Below are 21,888 nucleotides of genomic sequence, written 5' to 3' on the forward strand. Positions count from 1 at the left end.
CAGAGCTGTGAGCGGGGGGACGGGGTGGGTTCGGCGCCGTGGTGGTTCGGTTTTGTCAAAAAGCGCGGTTTAAAGCTGCGTGGGACAGCTGGGGAAGGGGCGATTTGTCACTCTCAAGGTGGAGGGGGAGTGCTGAGGGGAGGGAGGCACCTTTACCCTGAGGGCGAAGTCCAGGTCGCGCTCCTGCCCTGTCCCTGGGAGGCCGCGCTGCGAGTGCTCGGGGGCACCAGGAGCCGTGTGGGGCTCAGCATGGTGGGTGTCGGTCCGCCCGTCTGTGCTGGGCAAGGTGACGGCCATCCCCTCATGGCCGCGGCGGGCGGGCCTGGGCCCACCTGTGTGCTGGGTATTGACCTGGGCACGACGTCGGTGAAGGCAGCCCTGGTGACAGGGACAGAGCGAGGGCTGGCGCTGGCACAGAGCTGCTCCAGGGAGACGCTGGCACACAGCGATAGCCTGGAAGCCGGACCGCAGGTAAGGGCTGGCAGGGAGCGCTGAGGGAAATTGCAGCATACCGGCCCTGCCTTGTAGTGGCTGGGTTTGGTACGTTGTGCAGGCTCCAGTGGCTTTCGTGGATTGTTTTTGTGCCTAGATTGGCAGCATGTGTCTGGACATCAAAAAGCAGAATTAAAACACCCCCTGCTCACTGTTCAAGGAAGTCAAGCAGAGCTGCTTGATTTAAGAAAGACGCAGGTTTTGAAAAATTGCCTAAGACACTCTAAAACTATTCTCTCATGAGCCACCACCTTATCTTTGACACTCCCAGTCAGCAAACAGCAACCACTTGCCAACTGGAAGGGTATTTTATTTTGCACTTAAATGTGAGGTGGAGTTAAAACTGGAAACTCCCTGTGGAAATAACCAGGAATGTGTACTCCTGTTAAAGATCTTTACATCCATTGTGTTGGTCATTAAAAAAAAAAAAAAAAAAGGATGAATCAGAATCATTAAAAATATGCATAATTTCTGATACCAAGGATACCAAACAGGCCAGCCCTCCTCCTGCCAATTTATGCAGCCAAAAGTACCTATGTACAAAGTTCATGTTTATTTGTAGACTCTGTTTGAATAGTTTTGTAATCTTCATACTGGTCTGTCACAAAGTAATCTGAAGCTTTGGAAGTGTGAAAGCTTCTCCTGGGGAGCAGTTGTGTCAGTTTGCTGGGTGGTTCTAGGAACAGAATATCCAGAAATGGAATATCAGCATCATCAAGCTCAACAGTGAGTTGGTAGGGAGGAGCTTTAGGAAGATGTAGGGGAGCCTGCATGCCTGTCAGCACACATGGATAGTTCTCTTTGTGAGGAAAATGAAGAGCAATAGATAAGGTGGACTAATGAAAGCTTGTAGTCAGTGCTATTGGACTTTTTAAAAGTTATGGTTGAGTGTGGTAATTTAGGAAATTATTAATTAATTAAAGAATTATTTGGCCTTAAGTTTAAGAGACTTGACTTGCTAGCATTGATTTTTAGTTTTTGTGTGTTTGTGGGTTTTTCTGCAATTTTTCTTTTCTTTTTGCAGTTTAGTGGTGAATATCACTCTTAATAAATGCTATTGAATTAAATGAATTCCCTCCTTCACTTCTGACTACAGCAGCCTTGTTTAATAAATACACTGAGTGAATCCTAATGGCTTCATGCACAGGATAATGCTTTGTGATTGCAGGGAATGGAGCAGGATGTCCAGAAAATCATAAGAGCATTGAATGAATGCCTTGCTGCTCTGCCTCAGCAGCAGCTTCAGAGAGTCACCCACATTGGTATTTCTGGACAAATGCATGGGGTTGTGTTTTGGAAAAGTGATAAAGGTAACATTAATTCTTAAACATTCCTGTTCAAAGTATTATGATGTAGAAAATTGAATTGTAAGTGAAGTGATTCTGTGATTAAACTGCTGCGTCGCTTTGGTCTTCTCTAAAACAGAATTAATAGAGAATTTTGCTTTATTTACTGAAATTTCAGCTACTTGCTATAGTTAATGATAAAGGATTTAGCCTGATGAGATCCCTGCAGAGTCAGCACAATTGTTAGCATGAAGGAGGAGCAGCATATTTGTGGCTTGTTAATTGTTTCTCCATCACATGCTATCTGCTGCCATTTGAAAGAACTTCTGCGTCATGCGAATAACTTGCAGGGGGATTTTATTCACCTCATCAAACCCTTACCTAGATGCTGTCCAGCATCTCAACAGCTTTCTGGGTTTTCCCCCCCCAAAATCCCAAGGCTTCTTTTTTCCTAGCAAGTCGTAGCCTGTCGCGTTGCATTCATTTTGTTGCCTATGCTTCTGTTAGTAGGAGCTGAGAAAGGACTGTGGTCATGATTGTGGATGCTCAGCTGCTTGCCAAGACCTCAGAAACAGAATCAGCTGCAGTGAGGTAGTCACGTGGGGCTTTGTTGTGCAAATACCCAGATAATCCTTGTGACAGTGAGGATATTTGAAGAATCCAGGCCTTGGATTGCCAGCCCTGTGAGATAGGGATGGATTATCTTCTGGGCTAATGCCTTACAGACCTACTGAAGTCTAAGGCTTCCAGAGTGTGATTCCATGTCTTCTTTCTCTTAAACCTGTAGTGTGCTCATCTGGACAATTATACAAGTCTTACTATAACAGGACTTATGCAGATTAAGTAAAGATTTATCAGAAACCACAGAGTAGATTTCCCAAAAGTGCTGGTCACTGCCTGTCAGAAATTGTCAGGGTCTTAATTGCTTGAAGAGGTACTGTACTATTCATTACTGGCTGTAATTTTACATTACATACTAAAAATGATTAGAAAGAAAGCAATCCAAAGGGTGATGCACTGAAGGAGCTGTTGTTGCTCTCCAGCTGTCCCAGGAGGTGCATAACAAAGCCTTGTGTATTCATAGGCACAGATTCTTATGTCATATTGGTAAATATTTTATGTCCTAAAGCCACATGCCACTTTAGTTTCATTTCTGTCAAGTGAAAGAGGGTGTTTGCTCTCATTTGCTTTGAGTGGACTAAGTGAATCCAGGGCCTTGGGGACACAAATAAAAATTTTAGTGGCATCCTTTAGGGTTAGATTTATGATTAATAATATTTCTTAGAATCCATTTAAAACTAGAAAAGCAAACCAATTGGAAAATCAGTTCAAACAGATCTGGTAGAACAGGGAATTGAGGGAACAAGAAAAAGTATGTGTTTTGTTTTGCATGTTTCTTGTGGCAGCTCCTGGCCTTCAGGGCTGCTCTCCTACTGTGTGAATGTGACTTCCAACCCCTGTATCCAGCCTAAGAATTAAGTTTTTTAGCCATATTTGTGCAAGTCAGGCAGCTGAGTCTCTTCTCTTGAAACTCTGCTGCCTTGGCCAAAACCCAAGGGTTTGCCTCAGTTCCAGAGTGAGTGGCCTGTCCTATCCCTGCCCTGTGTCCAGGGATGGCCTGGGAGGGGTCAGAGCTGTGCCATGGAATGTGCTGCCAAACAGTGCTTGAGCCCAGCCTCTCCTCTGCAATGAAAGAATGTGAAGGTTTCCTCAAAGGTGTGGTGTTCTCTGCTCAAAAGGAACATGCTGGACTGGGAAACTGAATTAAACCCTGTCCTACCTTTGGTGAAACTTTTTTGTGTAGTACATGAGGGTTTTACTCTTTAGTACTTTGTAGTCCATTGCTTAATACTCAAAGATCCAGGTTTCTTGTTCCTTTGGCTCAAGAGGTGATGCAGCTTTGTGCTCTCCATCCTGGGCAGTTCATTATTGATGCAGCATTGTCCAGGTGGTGATGTGCACATCCCAGCTGAGGTGAGAGCTGCCATGTCAGCTCCTAACCTCTCATAGCAGACTGTGGTTGGGGTTTTTTGTGGCTCACCTGTTTGTGTCTTTAATAGCTCTCTTCAAGAGAAGAAAGGCTTTGGATACCATTCTCTGTGTTATCAAAGGATGATTTGCATTATGACATTATCTAGGGCTGAAAACTAAGAGTAGCTTGATTACAATCTCTACTGGCTCTTTTTCTGGTATATTTAACAAATTATCAAATGTGTTCAGAAATGAGGAATGCCAGGCAGGCTATGCTGCAGGGAGTCACTGGATTTCTTGGATTCTATTCTGTTTCCAGGTTGCAAGTGGTCAGAGAGTGGCACAGGCCCTGCCTTTGAGCCAGACAAGGTCAGCCACCTGGTCACTTGGCAGGATGGTCGCTGCAGCCCCACCTTCCTCTCTTCTCTTCCTCTGCCACAGTCACACGTGAGCCTGGCTACGGGATTTGGATGTGCCACGGTCTACTGGTATTTAAAGAACAGGTACATTGCTTCTCAAAAGGCTGTTTCTCATCTTGAATTTATGTGACAATTAGTATTCCTGTAGCATGTTAGTGCTGCTACAGGCTGAGGGGCTGCGCTTCTCTGTAATCATAATCTTAATTAAGTAGTCAAAGAATATTTAAAATGGCAGTATTTAATATAGACTATATGCAATTAAGCATGCAAGAGTCCCTGACCTCATAAAAATACTACAGATCTCTAATAAAAAGAAAAGCTTTTGACCATATAGGAACAGAAGCCTTGAAGTATCCTAGAATAATTCTAGTCCATACTAGAGCTCAGAGTAGCTCTGCTAATGCAGTTTGAACATTGTCATTTTGCCTTGTACTGCTCTGTGGGAAGTACAGACATGCCTAAAACAGTAACAGGATTGCTTGGTCTGGTTGCTGCCAGATACTAAAACAAAGAGTCTCTAAATTAATTTCAGTTCCTTCCTTCCTCAGACACCATGACAGATCCTCATGAGGTGATACAGATGCTCTGCTCTGTTGTGGCATGTTTGCCAAGGATAAAGTTTTTCACTTAGGATTTGGCATCAGCAAGATTTGCTCTTCAGTTTCATCTTTCTCGAAGAGCCAGTCTCTTCCTCTGCAATGAGTTCAGGTTCAAGAAAAGGGGAAAATTTATTAGATCTTGATTTCTTCCAGTGTGTGTCCAGCAAATATATGGAGCATGGTGTGATCTTACTTCAGAGCTGCATAAGTCATGAGTCCACCTGCTTTGTTTTGCTTCATCATTTGTTACATTTCCTTTCATATGATTTGTGGATCCCAGAGCAAGTGGGAATTTAACTATTTCTGAAAAATGCTCCAGAATCAACCAAGTGCCTTTTATTCATGCAAACAATTATTACTTTCCTGGTAGCTTTTGCAATGCTGTGCTTTTGAACCTAGACAACTCATTCTTTAAAGCTGCTCCCTCTCCATCTTCCATCTGGAGATAAGTATTGCTGCAGCTTGGAAAACAAATTCCATTTGAAAAAACAAACCAAACTAACAAAATGCAGGTTGATCCCTGAGGTGGCTGTCTAATTTTTAAATGGGCCCACATGTGTGAAGTTCCCCACAGCAATGAAAGTTGTCTTGCTCTCACTGTCTTAAAGCAACTTCCTGTTTTTCAAATGTCTTGTTTAAAAGTCCAGATTTTCTGAAGGCTTATGATGCAGCTGGCACTATCCAGGACTATGTGGTTGCCATGTTGTGTGACCTGAAGAAGCCACTCATGTCTGTCCAGAATGCTGCCAGCTGGGGATATTTTAACTGCAGAAACAAGAGCTGGAATACTGACATGTAAGTGCTCAGGCCATTCAGTGGGGTTTGTGCACTGCTTGTGTCAGGCAGTGTGAGCATCTCTTTGGGCCATGAGTGTTGATGTGCTACAGATAAAAAGGGATTGAAAGTTACTCCTAATCAATTGTGGCCTGTACTGAAGAGCTATTGAGAGTTTCATCTGTTTAAATCTGATAAAATCTGGCCCAGCATTTTTAAAAATACCTACAAACAGCAGAGCTGAGAGACTTAGCAGTGAGACCAAGCTGTTCTCTCCCTTTCTGTGGTGGGGTGGGGTGGACAAGTGCAGCCACAGTGTTACCTGTGCCATGTTAAACACAGTTACCACTCTCTAGTTCTTTGAGCTGAGCTTCCTAACTGCTGGGACTTACTTGTGGGAATACTTAAGAGCTATTAAACTACAGGAAATCTTACAGGGAATCAGTTTATTTATTTACTTATTTATTTTAATGATTTGCTCTTTCAGGGCTGAATGCTAAGGCCTTATATATTTCAGGGCTTAGGTTAGGCCAGGACTCCAAGGTGAAAGATCTTCTCATCAAGGTATGAAAGAGTGACAGAAATTTGCATTTTGCTGACTGAACTTTTACAGATGTGGTGGTGTTGCTGTAGCACCTGCAGCTGATTGTGTAAGGAGTTTGTTGGACTTAACTCTTTGTGTTTTGGTTGTGAACTACTAATTGCATGACAACTGAAGTTCTTTCACACTTAGCTGCATTTTTTGCTGGGTTTGTGATTGTCCCTTTACCCTGGACCTGCTTGTCCATATGACCATCAGTATGTTAAACTTACTGAACATGTACTGTATAATCTCAGGTACTCAGATTGCATAGAAAGGAAAACTGTTTATTCTTCCAGACTGGTTTACCCAGCCCACTGGACTGGAATGCTGCCCCTGTCCAAGACAAAGCTTTCTAAATAGGTGAAGGCATCCATAAATCCAGCAGCCACAAATGTGTGGCCAGATTCATCTGTGACTTCAGCGAGTTTTTTGTAGTTATGCCACACATTCCCAAACTGCTTTCCTCCAATAATGTTGTTCTGCTTCCAGATTGAAAAAATCCAGCTTTCCTGTCCACTTGCTTCCAGAGGTGGGAGACCCTGGCAGCATTGCAGGCAGGACAACCTGTGCATGGCATGGAATACCCAAAGGAGCAAAAGTGGGAATTGCTCTGGGAGATTTCCAGTGCTCTGTTTATTCCTGTCTGACTGAGAGGACTGATGCAGGTATGGTCATTTTGGTACCTGATTCGTTTTTCTCATTGTCTTCCTTCAGGGTAGCTTAGTAAAATACTGATTATTTTCTTTTTTCCCTTTTTATGGTGTGTTTTAGTTCTTAATGTCAGCACCTCTGCTCAGCTGACCATCTCAATGCCCCTGGGTTTCCAGCCTCCAGAGGCACCAGATCCTTCCTCAGCTATCACTTATTTTCCCTACTTCAATGGTGACTACTTGGCAGTGGCAGCATCACTTAATGGAGGGAATGTGCTTGCAACATTTGTGGGCATGGTGGCACAGTGGACACAAGAGCTGGGTAAGTCATTTCATGGAGAAGCTTAAGTTGAAGCTTAAAACTGAGGTTGATCATCAAGGTACAAGGAAGCTGAGGCAGAAGAACAAGCCTAGAGCTGTTCCATCATGCCATAAAGGGAACAAGGATGTAATTCCTGGGTCATACTTCCTAGATCTCTGGAATTTCCCGCTGAAGCTTTTGAACATGTTGGGACAGTCATGCTTGGACTCCACCATTCATGCTCCCTTTAGGCCTTCTTTTGTTTCAAGGACAGAATTATTTTCTGCAAGTTGATTTTCAAAAAGTAAGGTTGGCAGATTTGAGGACAACAGCCTCTAATTTTGTGTGACTGCAGTCCAAAGGAGTCCTTTTGGTGCATATTTTGCAGCACTCTAATGGTTTTTAAGACTCAAACTCATGGAATATCTTTTGAGTGCTTTAAGCATGGCATTTGCAGGTTTTTGAATAATCTCTTGGGTTTTGCACCACAGAAATAAGCTCTGAAATTGTTCTTTCAGTAGTACTCAAGGTGAATGTTGCATTCACATGGAGTCCAGCCACTGCAGCTGAAACCTGCTGTTAGTCCCTTTAAATATATTTTGTGGAACTTAGCACAGTATAGACAGTGAGCAGTAGCTGTTCTTGTCAGGAAAGGCAGTTGCTGTAATCAGAAACTGTTTCTAATACTGCACGTTCTGGATACAACTGGATGGGAGGACTGTGGTTCCTAATCTTGGACACACAATTCCCTTAAGGGCATGGAAAAAGATATTCAGTATTTTGCTGAACTAGGTGCATCAGTGTCCATTTAAGTGTCCACATGTGAGTTACACCAGACCCCTTCAGATTGCTAACAAGATATTTCCCATCTGCAGGACTTCAGGTTCAGGAATCTGCCATCTACCCAAGGATAATCCAAGCAGCCTTGGCCCAAAAGCACAGCAAACTTTCAGTCCACCCAACCATATTTGGAGAGAGACACCTTCCTGAGCAGCTGGCATCAGTGACCAGCATTGGTGCCTCTGAGCTGTCCCTGGGCCATGTCACCAGAGCCCTGTGCCGTGGCATCGTGGAGAACCTCTGCTCCATGTTACCTGTGCAGCACCTGGAGGACACGGGAGTGAGGAGGATCCTGGGCAGTGGGAGTGCCCTTGCCAGGAATGAGGTGCTGAAGCAGGAAGTGGAAAGAATTTTTCCATTCCCTGTGGTTTATGGGAAGGATGTGGATGCTGCTGTGGGGGCAGCTATGGTGATGTCCCATAGTAAATAAAGTTATTATTTGGAATGGCCTGAGATGCAGCTTCTGGTTTTTTCCTGGCTGTACAGTGGTTTTTTTTTTCACTTTATTCCACATGCACTCTCACTCATTACAGTGGAACAAAACCCCTGCATCTAATGTCTGCTTCTCCTGGGTCTGCACATTTTGTTGCTCTGTCATTCCCATTTGTGAAATGAGAAGTAATTATCACATTAAATTTGTCTGAGTGACTGGGAAAGATCCATTAACTTTCTGCATAAAAAGACACTTCTTGCAAGGCTCATTTTCCTGGTAGGAAATGTATTGGAAAGGACTGGGAGAGATGAGCTGCTATCTGTAATTTAGTCTGATGCTTGTGTGCACTCCCTTAAAATTTCCAAGTTTTATCCCCTGTGTTATTCTCTTAGAATTTCTTTCTTCTCCTAGTTGTTATTTTATTGTTAAAACATTTGTACTTTTCTGTGTACATGTATGTTTCTTTTGCTCAAATGACATTGGGAAGCAAGTAAAGATGTTTCCTGTTATCTGGATACAGTTTAATTCCTAGGAAGCACTGGAATGTTTCCACTGGAATATGGACATGGATTCATCCCTTGCTCATTAGCAGCATCAGGACTGACATTTTTATGGTGAGAAAGCTGTGCTGAGTTCTGAGACCTTAATTACAAAGATGGCATTTCCGTTCCATGCCGTGTTAAGGGAACTGTTGGCATATTACAGAGAAAATGTAGACTAAAGGTGTTGTAAAAAGTCTGAATTTGTTATATGTTGTTTTCCCTCTTGCATTATTATAAATATATTTTTTATCAGCAGATCTGCTTTCATTTTTATTGAATAACAGGAAGGAGCTGATGATGCTGTTGCATCAAAAGCCTTTGCAGCATCTTGGATGCTGCTGAGGACATGCCCATTGGTAATCTATATTAATGCATTAATAAACAGCCTTGTTACTCTTGAGTACCACAGATCTAAGGAGTATAATTAGTTTGCTATTAAATAGGCAAATACATAATTCTTTTGTACATCCATGGATAAATGGCAAGACTAAGGAGCCAGCCACCTTTTGCAAAACAAAAGACAGATAATTTCATTGAATAATTTCATATTCTGCTCAAAACCTCAGGAAGCTTGGGGGGTGCTCCCAGCCTAACAGCCTCTGGAAAAAGCTGTTTCTCTAGAGTAGCTTTTGTCAGAAAGATCTTATGTAATTGTATTTAACAACATATGACACAGCTCTGAGTTTTTGAGGGTGTTAGATCCATCCTGGATTAGATAAGTTGGGTTTTTTTCCTCATGACATTAATATTTAGAGGCTGACTGTTATATATATATATATAAAAAATTTAAATAAAACATAGGAGGAACATGAAACAATAAAAAGGCTTTAGGACTTCTTGGTTCTTCCTCAACTCTGTTCTGAATCAGCTTATCTTTAAAATATTTCTCTTTAAATCAGCCACTCAAGAAAGGTACCCAAGAAAGGTGACTGTGGCATATTTTACAGAGTTTTGTAAATTGAATTGAAACTGTGACCCCCAGAAACAATTGCTGTCTGGTGGTTTGGGTGCTTTTTTTTTTTGCATACTTGAGTGTATTTACTCAAGAGGAAATCTGGAGAAGAATATCCATTACTAAATGCAATTAAAGGGGAGGGAAAAACAACAGCAACTTACTGCAATTCTTGTAAAGAGCTTTGCTAAACCTCTGGGAATAGAAGCCGCTGATGCTTCTGGTTCCAGAATTGTTCTTAATTATCTTATTGCTCTATTCTCTGTTTTTTCCAGTGAGCTTCCCTTGGTTCTAAAAATCATCACATTTTGCAGACAAATGAAGTGGAGAAGCAAACTCTGAGGGCTTTTCAGTCCAGGCACCTTGGAAGAGGAATATCTGGCACCAAATTCCTGTGGATCAGCAGGTGTTTACTGAGACCGGACTGTTTTTTGGAAGACAGGATTTTGGTCAATATTTGTAAGTTCTGCATGTATATTTGAATAGCATGGTTATTAGTTGTTTTTAAACTCTCTTTATTATTTATTCTAAGTTGTGATGTGGCAAAGCATTCTATCCAAAATATTTCCTTTTTTATTTTTGTGGTGTTGTATCAAAATTCTAGGTATGCGGGTTTCAGGGAGTTCAAATATGTTGGGCATTTTTTAAACTAGGTAATGCTTATTGGTTTTTTTTAATAATCCTTTGACAGATTTGTGAAGGTTATTTCCCTTGGAAATTCATACTTGTGAGGAAAAGCAGCTCTGTCTTCATTATCAAATGTATTACCAGCAGGGTTTAGAAAGGAAAGCACATATAATGTAGGTTTGAACAATTGCCTGGGAGACAGGATTGAACCTATTCTGCACATTTTAATATTATATTTATTCTATGGAAAATAAGTGGTTGTGTGTTCTGTAGCCACTCACTGATGTTTTTGGCTCAATCCACATGAGTTTAAATAAAACAAAAAGTTAAAGTTACACATGACTGTATTCCCACTGTGTTTTTTCCTATATTTTATAGAACTGTTTTTGTTCCTTTTTCACTGAAGTAATAGTTCTACTGTAATTTTAGTACCTTGTTCCAAATGGAACAAGAATTTTTATTTCTTATTAATAGGACAATTAATAAGATATTATGTTATTCTTTCAGAGTGATTCTAAGGAGACAAAGAACTTGAAAGGTGAGCAAGTTAAATTGCAGTCATTAGTATTTGATCTGTGCTATGCTGGTTTGCTTCCAGTAACCCTAAACGTGCAAGTTTGCAAATTGATGTTTTCTTTACATGTATGTTGTACAAAATTATAGAAAATGAATGAAAATGATAAAATTTTCTTTCCTGTCCTACTTTCACAAAAAAATATGTGACCATTGATATAAATATGAAGTACTCCCATAGAACTGAAAATCCAGCTTTAATGTAGGTTTGCACACAACCCTCAGAATGTTTCTCTTGTGAAGAGAAACAACCTTGAAGCAGGTTCATGGTGTTGTGTTCACACTGAATGTACACAGAAGATTACTGACCACTCTAATGTGGCTTACAATTCGAGGCTTTTTAAACATTTAGTGATATTCCTGTGCTGCACAAACCTGTAAGATTTTCAAGCAATGTAGGATGTCAGAGTGTGTCTCTAAGCCAGCTGTGCAGCAGTTCAGGTATGATGTGTTTCTGTCTGCACTGCTGGAGTTCCAGGATATTTTGCATTCAGTAGCATGAAGGCACCATTTGTCTGATTAAAACAGATTGATAAGAAACCAAACCAAAAAAGGCAGCCTGTTCTACCTTCAGTAGAGTGTGTGGTTTGTGAGGGTGGGGAGACCCTGGCACAGGCTGCCCAGAGAAGCTGTGGCTGCCCCATCCCTGGAAGTGTCCAAGGCCAGGTTGGACAGGGCTTGGAGAAATGTGGGATAGTGGAAGGTGTCTCTCCCCAGGGCAGAGGGGTGGAATGAGATGAGCTTTAAGGTCTCTTCCCACAAAAACCATTCTCTGATTCTGTATTTGTTGCTTGTGTCAGGTTCTGTGTGGTTGTGAATCAGACAAGATCAGCTGTGTGGTTGTTACAGTCACATCTTACCTGTGGTAACCTTTCCCTCTCTGTTTCCATGTGTCATGTCTGAGGTGACACTCATCTCTTGAAGATCACACACTCCAATTTCCATCAGGCACTGCCATAACTCTGGCAAAGCCCTTAAGGGATAATTTTCCTGGGTGCAGGAAGCCCTCTGTGCTCAGCATCCCAGAGATCAGGTTATGGCACAAGCAGGGCTTTTTTCACATCCCCGATAGAATCATGAGAATGGTTTGTGGCACAAACCAGTCAGAAAGTAGAGAAGAAAAGCAGAGTTTGTTGGGGTTTGAGATTGTTCTGGCTTTACCAATGACTGGAGGAGGATGAGGCACTGGCTTTAAGCAGAAGTAGCTGAGGCTCAGCTCTGCAGTGAGGTGGACAGGAAGCTCTGGGATGTTCTGGTTTCCTTTCTCCATTCTGGAATGGGTAAGGGCAGTGAGGACAGGAACAAATGGAATGGAGGTAATGACCTGCTAAACTGTTCTGGCTGTGGGCACAGTGAATATGTGTCCCTCTGCCTCATTTCTGGGATGAGAGCAACCAATCCACTCCCTGTTGTTTCTGGAAAACATTCCTAAGCAAAGGGGGACTCATGGCTCCCTGAAGTGCTGACTTGAGGTGTCTGTGCCCTTCCTCACAGGCTGCTGGCTCATCATGTCCTCCATTCTTGGGAAGATGAAGAAGTTTGGCAGTTTTGACATGGAGGAATCTGAAGTGACAGATGAACACACAGAAGGGGAGGACTCTGTCCAGGAAGCCCCTGACAACCCCCAGGGCCCACTCAGCTCCAAGGTGCAGCCACCCAAAAGCAACATCTTTGCAAGACGGGGCCGCTTCGTGATGGGGGACAGTGACAAGGACATGGCTCCCATGGACTCCTTCTACCAGATGGATCACCTGATGGCACCTTCTGTCATCAAATTCCATGTGAATATGGAGAGGGGCAAACTTCACAAGTAAGTTTGCCTTGTGAGATTTGTTGTAATGAATAGTTTGATGACTGCAGGCTGTGTTTGTTGGAGCAGCATTTGTTCTCTCCACCTGAGCATGACCATCTTTTCAGTTTCACCATTTTCTATGCCAAATTAAGGAGTGTTGCAACAGAAAGTGACAGTAACTGTTGTCTCTTGGCATCTCTAAAAATTCAGTCCGTGGATGTTATGCCCAAAATTAGCAGTAGGCCTTAATTCATTTGCTTGAGGCTGCTCAGTGAATGGACATGGCTCAGAGTGAGAACGAGTGATTGCCTGGCTCCAGGCCTGCAGTTACACCTCCATACTTCAATGCCTCTTTTAAGTCTTGTTCTCAGCTTTTCAGCAACAGAATCATAATTTCATCAGGAGAGTTGCATGCAGACTTTGTTCTTTTACTCTTTGCAGATGTATCTATTCTAATCTGCAGTGTTTACTACTTCTCTCAAGCAAATGAAAAACAATATTCTGGTAGTTGATAAAAAGCCTGCTAAATATCTGGCTTTAGGTAACTGACATTTCCCCTTGTTAGGCTCCTATCTACAGATTCCATCACAGGCTGCTCAGAAAAAGCTTTCAAATTTTATGACCGCAGAAGGATCTTTGATGCTGTAGCCCAAGGCAACACAAAGGACCTCAGTGACCTGCTACTCTACCTTAACAGAACCTTCAAGCATCTCACAGATGAGGAGTTCAAAGGTACCCTTTAGTGTCACATACCTTGATTTGCCCTCTTCTTCTTCCAGCAGTGCTCCTGAGATGAAAACAAAAAAAGATAATTATGTTCCATGTCTGCAGGAGGTCCTTTGATAGCCCTATTGATTGGGCAACCCATTGATTGTAAGGTTACAGGAGCTGAAATTTTCTGTGAAACACTAAATGAGGTTTCTTGTCTTTTGAGAAGAACCTCATTAATTCCTGCTTGCCTGGGTATAGATGGTAGGTTTATAATCACTTTTATATACCTGCAACTTTTTGTGTTACAGAGCCTGAAACTGGGAAAACCTGTTTGCTGAAAGCCATGCTGAATCTACACGATGGGAAAAATGATACCATTCCCTTGTTGCTGGATATTGCAAGGAAAACTGGAACTCTGAAAGAGTTTGTTAATGCAGAATATACTGACAACTACTACAAGGGTAAGAGAAACAATTGCTGCAGTGAATACTCAGGGTGCTCAGACTGAAATGGGGTCAGGCAGGGCTGTCAAAGTCTTCTGCATGAGGCCTTATGCACCCCAAAGTTCCAGTGTGTGATTAAAAATGTGTGCATTTGTGCTGTGGGGCTGTGTCCTGTTAGGGCAATATTCTGCCATTTTTGATACACAATGATTTAATGGTTTGTATTTGCTGTTTGCCTGCTCTTTTTCCTGTTCAGTTCTAGAGCTCTTTAGCCTGCAGAGCTCTCAGTTCCACCATCTTACATGGAGCTGAGGGATCTGCAGTGCTGAAGGCTCCCAGTCTGTACTAAATGCTGAAGGTTTCTGTCTGATGAGTGTCTCTGTAGGCCAGACTGCTCTTCACATCGCCATCGAGAGGAGGAACATGTACCTGGTGAAGCTCCTGGTCCAGAATGGAGCAGATGTTCATGCCAGAGCCTGTGGGGAGTTCTTCAGGAAAATCAAAGGGAAATCTGGCTTTTATTTTGGTAGGAGTGAGCACAGTATGGGCTTTATTGATTGAGTTGTCCCAGCAGCATCTCAAGTGCAAGCTGTTAAATAATCCAGTTTATGTGGCACTGGAGGCTCAGAAGTACCAGATGGGCTGTTCCACCTTTAGGCCAAATATTTCCTCCCAAAGACTGATCTTATAAAGAAATACAGTTGCTAGCTGATGGTGTTCAGTGTGAGCTTGCTGTCAGCTTTCCTTTGTTCTCTGAGCACTGTATCCTTTGTAACCTTCTGCTCCTGTCCTGTCAGGGTTTTTTTAAGCAGCTGTGTTTCTGTGATGCAGTTAAACCAAAGAAAACCTATTCTAACAGCTATCACAAGAATTGGTGCTGTTCCAGACAGAGAAACTCACATTTTTTCCTGGTGAAAGATGAAAACAATGTGATGTTTCTGTTTATGAACCTCTAGTACTGGGCTTTCTGACCACTCCTTCCCATTACTTGCCATAGGGGAGCTGCCTTTGTCCCTGGCTGCCTGCACCAACCAGCTCTGCATTGTGAAATTCCTCCTGGAGAATCCCTACCAGGCAGCCAACATCACTGCTGAGGACTCCATGGGCAACATGGTCCTGCACACACTGGTGGAGATTGCAGATAACACCAAGGATAACACCAAGTTTGTAACCAAGATGTATAATAACATATTGATCCTTGGTGCCAAGATCAATCCCATGCTCAAGCTGGAAGAACTCACCAACAAGAAAGGGCTGACTCCTTTAACTCTGGCAGCCAAAACAGGGAAGATAGGGGTAGGTGAACAAAGGTGTTTGACTGTCCCATTGCTGTATCACACTATAGAGAGAATGTGTAAAACATTTATGCAGAATGGAGTTTAGAACTTTGTTATTGGGGCCTTTTAGTTAAGAGGAACTGATGCTGCAGTTTAACTGCACAGTCCTTAAAGGCTGCAAAGTGTGAGTGTGTGTCTGTGCCCAGCTGGTGTTATTCACACACCACTAGTATGCAGAGGAAACAGAAAGTGGGTCTCTGATATCACCTGAAACCCCTGTACTTCAGACTGGCTGATGTAATTCATCTTCTGGCAGTCCCCACTCAAAGTGACTCTGCTCAGAGATGTGTAACATCTCTGCTTTTCTCTTGCAGTTTTGAAGCAGATATGCCAGAGGTATTTGTATTTCTCATCTCCTAGCACACAATGACAAAATTAACTGTGTGTATTTCAGACTGTGATCTCTGCAGTGCTCCAGTGGTTTGGCTTCAGCTCAGTTGAACTAGGGAGAAATTACCCTTCCTGTGTTGTGGAGAGGCTGAGGAATGAGAAGTCCATTAGCACTGAAATGTTGGTTGTATTGTTCTTTTGCAATTAGATTTTCGCTTACATCCTCAGACGAGAGATCAAAGACCCCGAGTGCAGACACTTGTCCAGGAAGTTCACTGAATGGGCCTATGGACCTGTCCACTCCTCTCTTTATGACCTGTCCTGTATAGACACCTGTGAGAAAAATTCAGTGCTTGAGATTCTTGCCTACAGCAGTGAGACACCAGTGAGTACTGCACCTCCTTGGCTGGGCGAGAGCCTCATGTTCCACACAGAGCATCTCTTCCCTCAATTCCATGAAACAGCAACCTCCCACCCTGAGCCTAAGGGAACTAGAGGGATCATTTGCTGAAGATTTATATAATATGGGTTTTTTCAAAGTCCAGTATATACTGATCCTAGCAAAATTCTCCTCTTTCTCCTGCTCAGAACCGTCACGAGATGCTGCTGGTGGAGCCTCTTAACAGGCTGCTGCAAGACAAGTGGGACCGGTTTGTCAAGCACTTATTTTACTTCAACTTCTTTGTCTACACCATGCACATCACCATCCTCACTGCAGCTGCTTACTACAGACCTGTACAGAAGAATGAAAAGGTACATTAGTGCTGTCCTATGTGAGGGAACCACCCATTGCACAGTATCCCAAATGTGCCTCCCATTTGAATGCATGCTCTTAACATCCAAGTTTTCCCCTTTCCTGAAGGCAGGAGAGAGATTTTGACCCTCCTTGCTTCCCAGCCTTGTCCCCTTGCTGCAGCATGTTCAGAAACGTAACCACTCCCTGTTCCCCCAGAAATGGAGTTGCTTCCAGCTGCTGGCAGGGCCAGGTCTTTGCTATCTCCAGTTCTGCTGAACATCTCTATTTTCCCATCTTCTGCAGCCTCCCTTCACCTTTGGTTACAGCACTGGGGAATATTTTCGAGTAACTGGAGAGATCCTGAGTGTACTGGGAGGCCTCTACTTTTTTTTCAGAGGGGTAAGATATTTGAAAGTTTTCCTTTTGCTGTTTGGGTAGGTGTAGGAGAGAATCAAACAAGCTTTTCCTAGTCGTTAGCACTGGCTGCTTAGATAATCCGTGTTTTAGCCAAGAGGTACAGATTATTTTCCTTGACCTGGTGTCACTGGAGGGATCCTCCTTAGATCTTGCACTAGTGTTGGTTTTGAGGTCTTTGATGGGTACCAGCTCCCTGGGGTCAGTGCTTAGTTAATTATTTCACAGGGGATACTTAATATTTCCTTGATGCAAACCTGCTCTTTGTTCCCTTTTCAGATCCAGTATTTCGTGCAGAGGCGCCCATCCCTCAAGACACTGATAGTTGATGGCTACAGTGAGGTTCTTTTGTAAGCTCCAGTACCTTTGATTGCATCTCAGCCTGGAACAGATGAGTGTGTGGGATTTGTAGTTTTTGCTGAAGCCACCTGAAATAGGTGCTTTGCTATAATTCCCTGGGTCTTTACAACAGTTACCAGTGGATATCATTGAACAAATGGGTCTGGAGCAGTGATCTCCTGTGGAGGTAAAGCAAATTAAGTGTCTGAGTGTTCAGTGTGTCATGCAGCAGAGTTAGGAACAGATCTCCAGGTTGGATTTATGCATTGGATATGCAGAAATCCTCCCATTGCTGAGGGAGCTCTGCCTCTCCAAGGCCCTTTCTCTTCCCAACTGGACAATCCCTTGTTCTGCTGTCCACTCCATGGGGCTGCTCTGTTCCCAGCACCTGTGGCCAGCTCAGCCCTCTGCATTCACACCACACTTGTCTTCCAGCTTTGTCCACTCCCTGCTCCTCCTGAGCTCTGTGGTGCTGTACTTCTGTGGCCAGGAGCTGTATGTGGCTTCCATGGTGTTCTCCTTGGCCCTGGGCTGGGCCAACATGCTCTACTACACCCGTGGCTTCCAGCAGATGGGAATTTACTCCGTCATGATTGCCAAGGTCAGTGCAGGGGGCAGGTGAGGAAGCAGCAGAGGCTCTGAGCAGGCCACTGCTGCCAACAGCCCCATTTCCAGGGCACACCTGGCCATGTTTGCCTCTCATTGACTCTGCTAGACTTTGTTATTATTTTCTGAGTGAAGTGATAAAATTTAAGTGATGTAGAAAAACCTCCTGCTCCTCATCCATGTGTTTTATAGCAGTCTTGTTAGGATGATGATGATGATTATTTTTATTACCTGCCATGCTTCAAAATAACTACAGTTGGGTAAACATGGATGCAAGGAGAGCGAGTTTATTACCTCAGCTGGATAAACAACAGTTTAATGCATGAACAGCCAGTTCACATTCACAAATGCCCTCTTGAGCTAAAGCAGTATTTTCTACCAGTTTTTGCTGCAGTTTACATTCAAGTTTTAAAATCTTTTCATCTATTTCCATGTTACAGATGATCCTTAGAGATTTATGTCGCTTCATGTTTGTCTATCTTGTATTCCTCTTGGGATTTTCAACAGGTAATATTCTACTTGGAGTTACTTTTTTTTTTACCTTAAAGAATCTCAGAAAATTTTATTTTTCGAGTTGCTTAGACTTTTTGTTCCCAACTAAAAACTTTTTGTTCCCAACTAAAAACTAACAACCTAATTACAAAAAGAAATCTCTTCAGAATAACAATTATTTGTAGTAATTTCATACAGCTTTTCATCCCTGGGTTGCAAAGCTGAATAGAAAACCAGTCATCCTGTTCTATGTGGAGAGAACTGAGACAGCACCTGCTAAGAGGGTGTCAGTTCTGGGGAATATTTTATAGGGCAATTTCCCTGGGGTCAATGTACTGTGTAGCAGACGTGTTACCTTTCTGCTCATTTTCATTGCTTGAAATGAACTTACGATCTCAAACTGTGTTTCCATCCTGTGAATGTGATTCTTCTTTTTGCCACAGCTGTGGTGACTTTAATTGAAGATGACAATGAGGGGCAGGACATAAATATCTCTGACCATGCCCGGTGCTGCCACGTGAAACGAGGCCGCACCTCCTACAACAGCCTCTACTACACCTGCCTGGAGCTCTTCAAGTTCACCATTGGCATGGGGGACCTGGAGTTCACAGAGAACTACAGGTTCAAGTCTGTGTTTGTCATCCTTCTGGTTCTCTATGTCATCCTCACCTACATCCTCCTGCTCAACATGCTCATTGCACTGATGGGGGAGACTGTCAACAAAATTGCACAGGAGAGCAAGAGCATCTGGAAACTCCAGGTACGTTGGTTCTGTGAGGCTGCTGTCCAAAAAAAAAACGTGTGGGGAATGCTAAGAGAGTTCAGAGAGAATCTTTAGGAGCTGACATGTGTCTAAATAACAGGTCACTGCTTCTTTCTGATTCATCTGAACAGCTCCTAAAAAAAAGTATTAGTTCCTTTTCCATGTATATTTGATGTTTTGCCTAAGCAGATGTTTCCAATGTTCCAGAGATATTCAGAATTTAGGAAAAGGAGTATTTTTGTAGTTGGACACAATTATTTAGGCTTTGTATGATGGAAAATCCTGATCAGACTGTGAAGAGAGGGATTATGCAAGGGGAAAAACTAATTTTTACCAGAATCAGTTTTTGTTTGAGGTAAGAAAGGGAACTTCATAGTTTTATTCACAGGGCAGTAATTCAGCATTTTTAGTGACATATTAACACTGGGTGATGTTACAGAGTTACAGTGTCTGCTCTAAGGTGTTGACAATGCTAAAAACCTCAAGGTTTTTAAAATAAAGACAGAATTCAGGCTTTGTTTGACTTTGACCAGCAGCCTCTCAGTGCTCTGCTTTCTCTTACCTGGCAGAGAGCCATCACAATCCTGGACATTGAGAACAGCTACTTGAACTGTCTGAGGCACTCGTTCCGGTCTGGGAAGCAAGTCCTGGTGGGGATCACACCTGATGGCCAAGATGATTACAGATGGTGCTTCAGGTACCTGTTTGTTTGTGTATCAAGCCAACAATCTTCTGTAGACAAACAGCTTCAAGGTATCTGGTGGTGGGAAGCAGAACTTTCCCCCTGGAGCACTCTGAAGAATAGAGCACGAATCATGTCTACAATGGTCAGATTAATCTGGTTTTTGGGTCACATCTGAGGCTAGAGAGGTGACAGTTTGTGGTATAAACTGATCCTGGAGTTGTCTGCTGATCCTTAGAATAGATATTGGGTTTGTTGTTGTTTCCCCAGGGTTGATGAAGTGAACTGGTCCACGTGGAACACTAACCTGGGCATAATCAATGAAGACCCTGGGTACTCTGGGGACCTCAGACGAAATCCCAGTTTCTCTATTAGGCCTGGCAGAGGTGAGGCTTTCAGGGACCTAAATCCTGGTATGGGCTGCACCCTGCTGATAGCAGCAGCATGGATTAACTGATAGAGGGCAGTCAGTGCTCTGCACTTACTGATAATGCAGTGACTGAGTTGATGTCATTTTCAGCCAGCACAAAATGCAGAGGATGAAAGGGGCTCATTACTCACAGTTTCACTCTCTGGAGTGAAAACCAAGGAGCCTTTGGAGACCCCAAGCCCTAGAGTTTGGGAGCTCAGCATCCAGCACCAAAGTGTTTAACTGTGCAGTCAGTGCTTGCCAGCTGAAATATGGAAAACTTGTGGAACAGGATGGGGAAGAAAACCACAGTCTTTTCTTCCTGATTCTTTCTCCTTCTTTCATCAGCTTCCTATTCAAACCACTTGTATATTTTCTTCTGTTTCTGTGGAGGGGGAAAAACAATTAACCATTTCTTTCTTTTTAGTTTCAGGGAAGCACTGGAAAACATTGGTTCCACTCTTAAAAGATGGAGAGAAGAGGAGAGAAGAGACTCACAAGCTGCCAGAAGAAGTCAAATTAAAACCTGTTTTGGAACCTTATTTTGAGCCAGAAGGTTCTGAGGTGTTGAAAGAGTCAATTCCAAAGTCAGTCTAATTCTGGTTGCTGGTCCTCACAAGCAGGACAGTAGAGCATTTCATTTACAAGAGCAGGGACTTTTGGAAAAAGGTCAGAGGATTTAGGGAATTACCATGTGCAAGGATTTACTAAGTATGCTAAATAAACTACTTGTTGTTTAAGCTCATGTCTTCATGGTTATTTTTAATACAACCTTCTGTCTGCTTTTAGAGTCTCTTGCATTAAAAAATTCTCTTTGTGAGCATGCACAGGTCCTGATTTTGTGGCTTTGCTGCCTCAAAAACCAACCAACCAAATTATTATGACACTGGAAAAGCACTCATAAAAGAACAGTAAGAATCACCAAGGGCCCAGAGAGATGTTCCTGTGGGGAAGGTTTCTTGGAAAGCAGATAAATGGGGACAGGGAAAGAATACAAAATCACTTTCTCATAACACAAGAACAAACACACTCTGTGAAATTTTAAAGGTTGGATAGTCAAAATCAATGAAATAAATGTTTCTCTTACACTGTCTGAGTAAACTCCAGAAATTCACGGTTATTTTACTGAAGCTAAAAGCTTAACAAGATCCAAAATATGACATTTATTTAGATAACAGATGAACTTTGCACAAAGTAAGAGATTGTGGTTATAGAGAATATATATTTCAAAGGTCAGATGTATAACAATGTACAGCAATAATAATCTTGAAATTAGAAAGTTTTTGTTCTTGACTTTGACAGCAACAGGGAAAAAATCTGGTGCTGAAAATCCTTCTGGCTGGATTTACAAAGAGAATCAGGAAAAATACCTGAGAGAGAAAACAGGCAGATGTTCTGAAAATACAGATGGGAGCCTTGGAAAGAGAGGAAAGAATAGGAGGAACTTTGGCATCTTCTTGAAAAGTGACTGGGCACAGAGGAACTAAGGACAAGAAAATTTGTCTTACAGACAGTTGGCCCCATATTTCAGTGCTGGACCTGTGCAGCTGTGCTGGGCAAGAAAAGGTAAATGGTTTTATATCCTTTCCTTGTATCCCTAAAGCACTTGAGTTAACAGCCTTTAACACCCCCCTCAGAGTGCACACACAGCTCTCCCTGTGTCACCAAGGTGTGTAACCAGGGCCTTCTGCTCTTCCTGGGGCTGCACCTGAAGTGCAGATAATTTTCATCAATAAATCTTGTGCTTTTGCTGCTTTTACTGAAATACTGGAACACTGCTTTTAAAGAGAAG

At 42.7% G+C, this 21,888-nt stretch overlaps 2 protein-coding genes across 3 annotated transcripts; both read left to right on the forward strand.

The window, feature by feature from the left end:
• The first annotated feature begins 53 nt into the window (after positions 1–53).
• Positions 54–8,368, forward strand: SHPK (sedoheptulokinase). Its single transcript, XM_069033333.1, has 7 exons — positions 54–471; positions 1,661–1,802; positions 4,069–4,252; positions 5,410–5,562; positions 6,614–6,789; positions 6,896–7,096; positions 7,951–8,368. The coding sequence occupies exons 1-7, from the start codon at positions 250–252 to the stop codon at positions 8,343–8,345; spliced, it is 1,473 nt and encodes a 490-aa protein (XP_068889434.1). The 5' UTR covers positions 54–249; the 3' UTR covers positions 8,346–8,368.
• On the forward strand, positions 8,354–20,836 carry LOC138120554 (transient receptor potential cation channel subfamily V member 1-like). Of its 2 annotated transcripts, none has more exons than XM_069033331.1 (18): positions 8,354–8,962; positions 10,118–10,301; positions 10,977–11,007; positions 12,537–12,852; positions 13,400–13,566; positions 13,854–14,006; positions 14,374–14,514; positions 14,986–15,284; positions 15,864–16,040; positions 16,244–16,408; positions 16,695–16,790; positions 17,085–17,155; positions 17,580–17,745; positions 18,191–18,257; positions 18,686–19,002; positions 19,575–19,702; positions 19,958–20,073; positions 20,524–20,836. In XM_069033331.1, exons 4-18 carry the CDS (start codon positions 12,551–12,553, stop codon positions 20,691–20,693), a joined length of 2,535 nt encoding a protein of 844 aa, XP_068889432.1. In that variant the 5' UTR covers positions 8,354–8,962; positions 10,118–10,301; positions 10,977–11,007; positions 12,537–12,550; the 3' UTR covers positions 20,694–20,836. The 2 variants fall into 2 exon arrangements, with proteins under 2 accessions (XP_068889432.1, XP_068889433.1); XM_069033332.1 differs by having other exon boundaries at positions 10,157–10,301.
• Positions 20,837–21,888: the final 1,052 nt, after the last annotated feature.

This window comes from Aphelocoma coerulescens, chromosome 19 (assembly GCF_041296385.1).
Source record: "Aphelocoma coerulescens isolate FSJ_1873_10779 chromosome 19, UR_Acoe_1.0, whole genome shotgun sequence".
Taxonomy (NCBI): Eukaryota; Metazoa; Chordata; class Aves; order Passeriformes; family Corvidae; genus Aphelocoma; species Aphelocoma coerulescens.

Bases quoted from the DNA above. Each gene is read 5' to 3' on its own strand.
- LOC138120554 (XM_069033331.1), top strand. From the start codon at position 12,551: ATGTCCTCCATTCTTGGGAAGATGAAGAAGTTTGGCAGTTTTGACATG. The intron at 14,515-14,985 runs GTAGGAGTGAGC...TACTTGCCATAG, and splicing joins GAAATCTGGCTTTTATTTTG to GGGAGCTGCCTTTGTCCCTG. The intron at 16,791-17,084 runs GTAAGATATTTG...TTCCCTTTTCAG, and splicing joins TCTACTTTTTTTTCAGAGGG to ATCCAGTATTTCGTGCAGAG.
- SHPK (XM_069033333.1), top strand. From the start codon at position 250: ATGGTGGGTGTCGGTCCGCCCGTCTGTGCTGGGCAAGGTGACGGCCAT. The intron at 1,803-4,068 runs GTAACATTAATT...TTCTGTTTCCAG, and splicing joins GTTTTGGAAAAGTGATAAAG to GTTGCAAGTGGTCAGAGAGT. The intron at 4,253-5,409 runs GTACATTGCTTC...CTTGTTTAAAAG, and splicing joins TACTGGTATTTAAAGAACAG to TCCAGATTTTCTGAAGGCTT.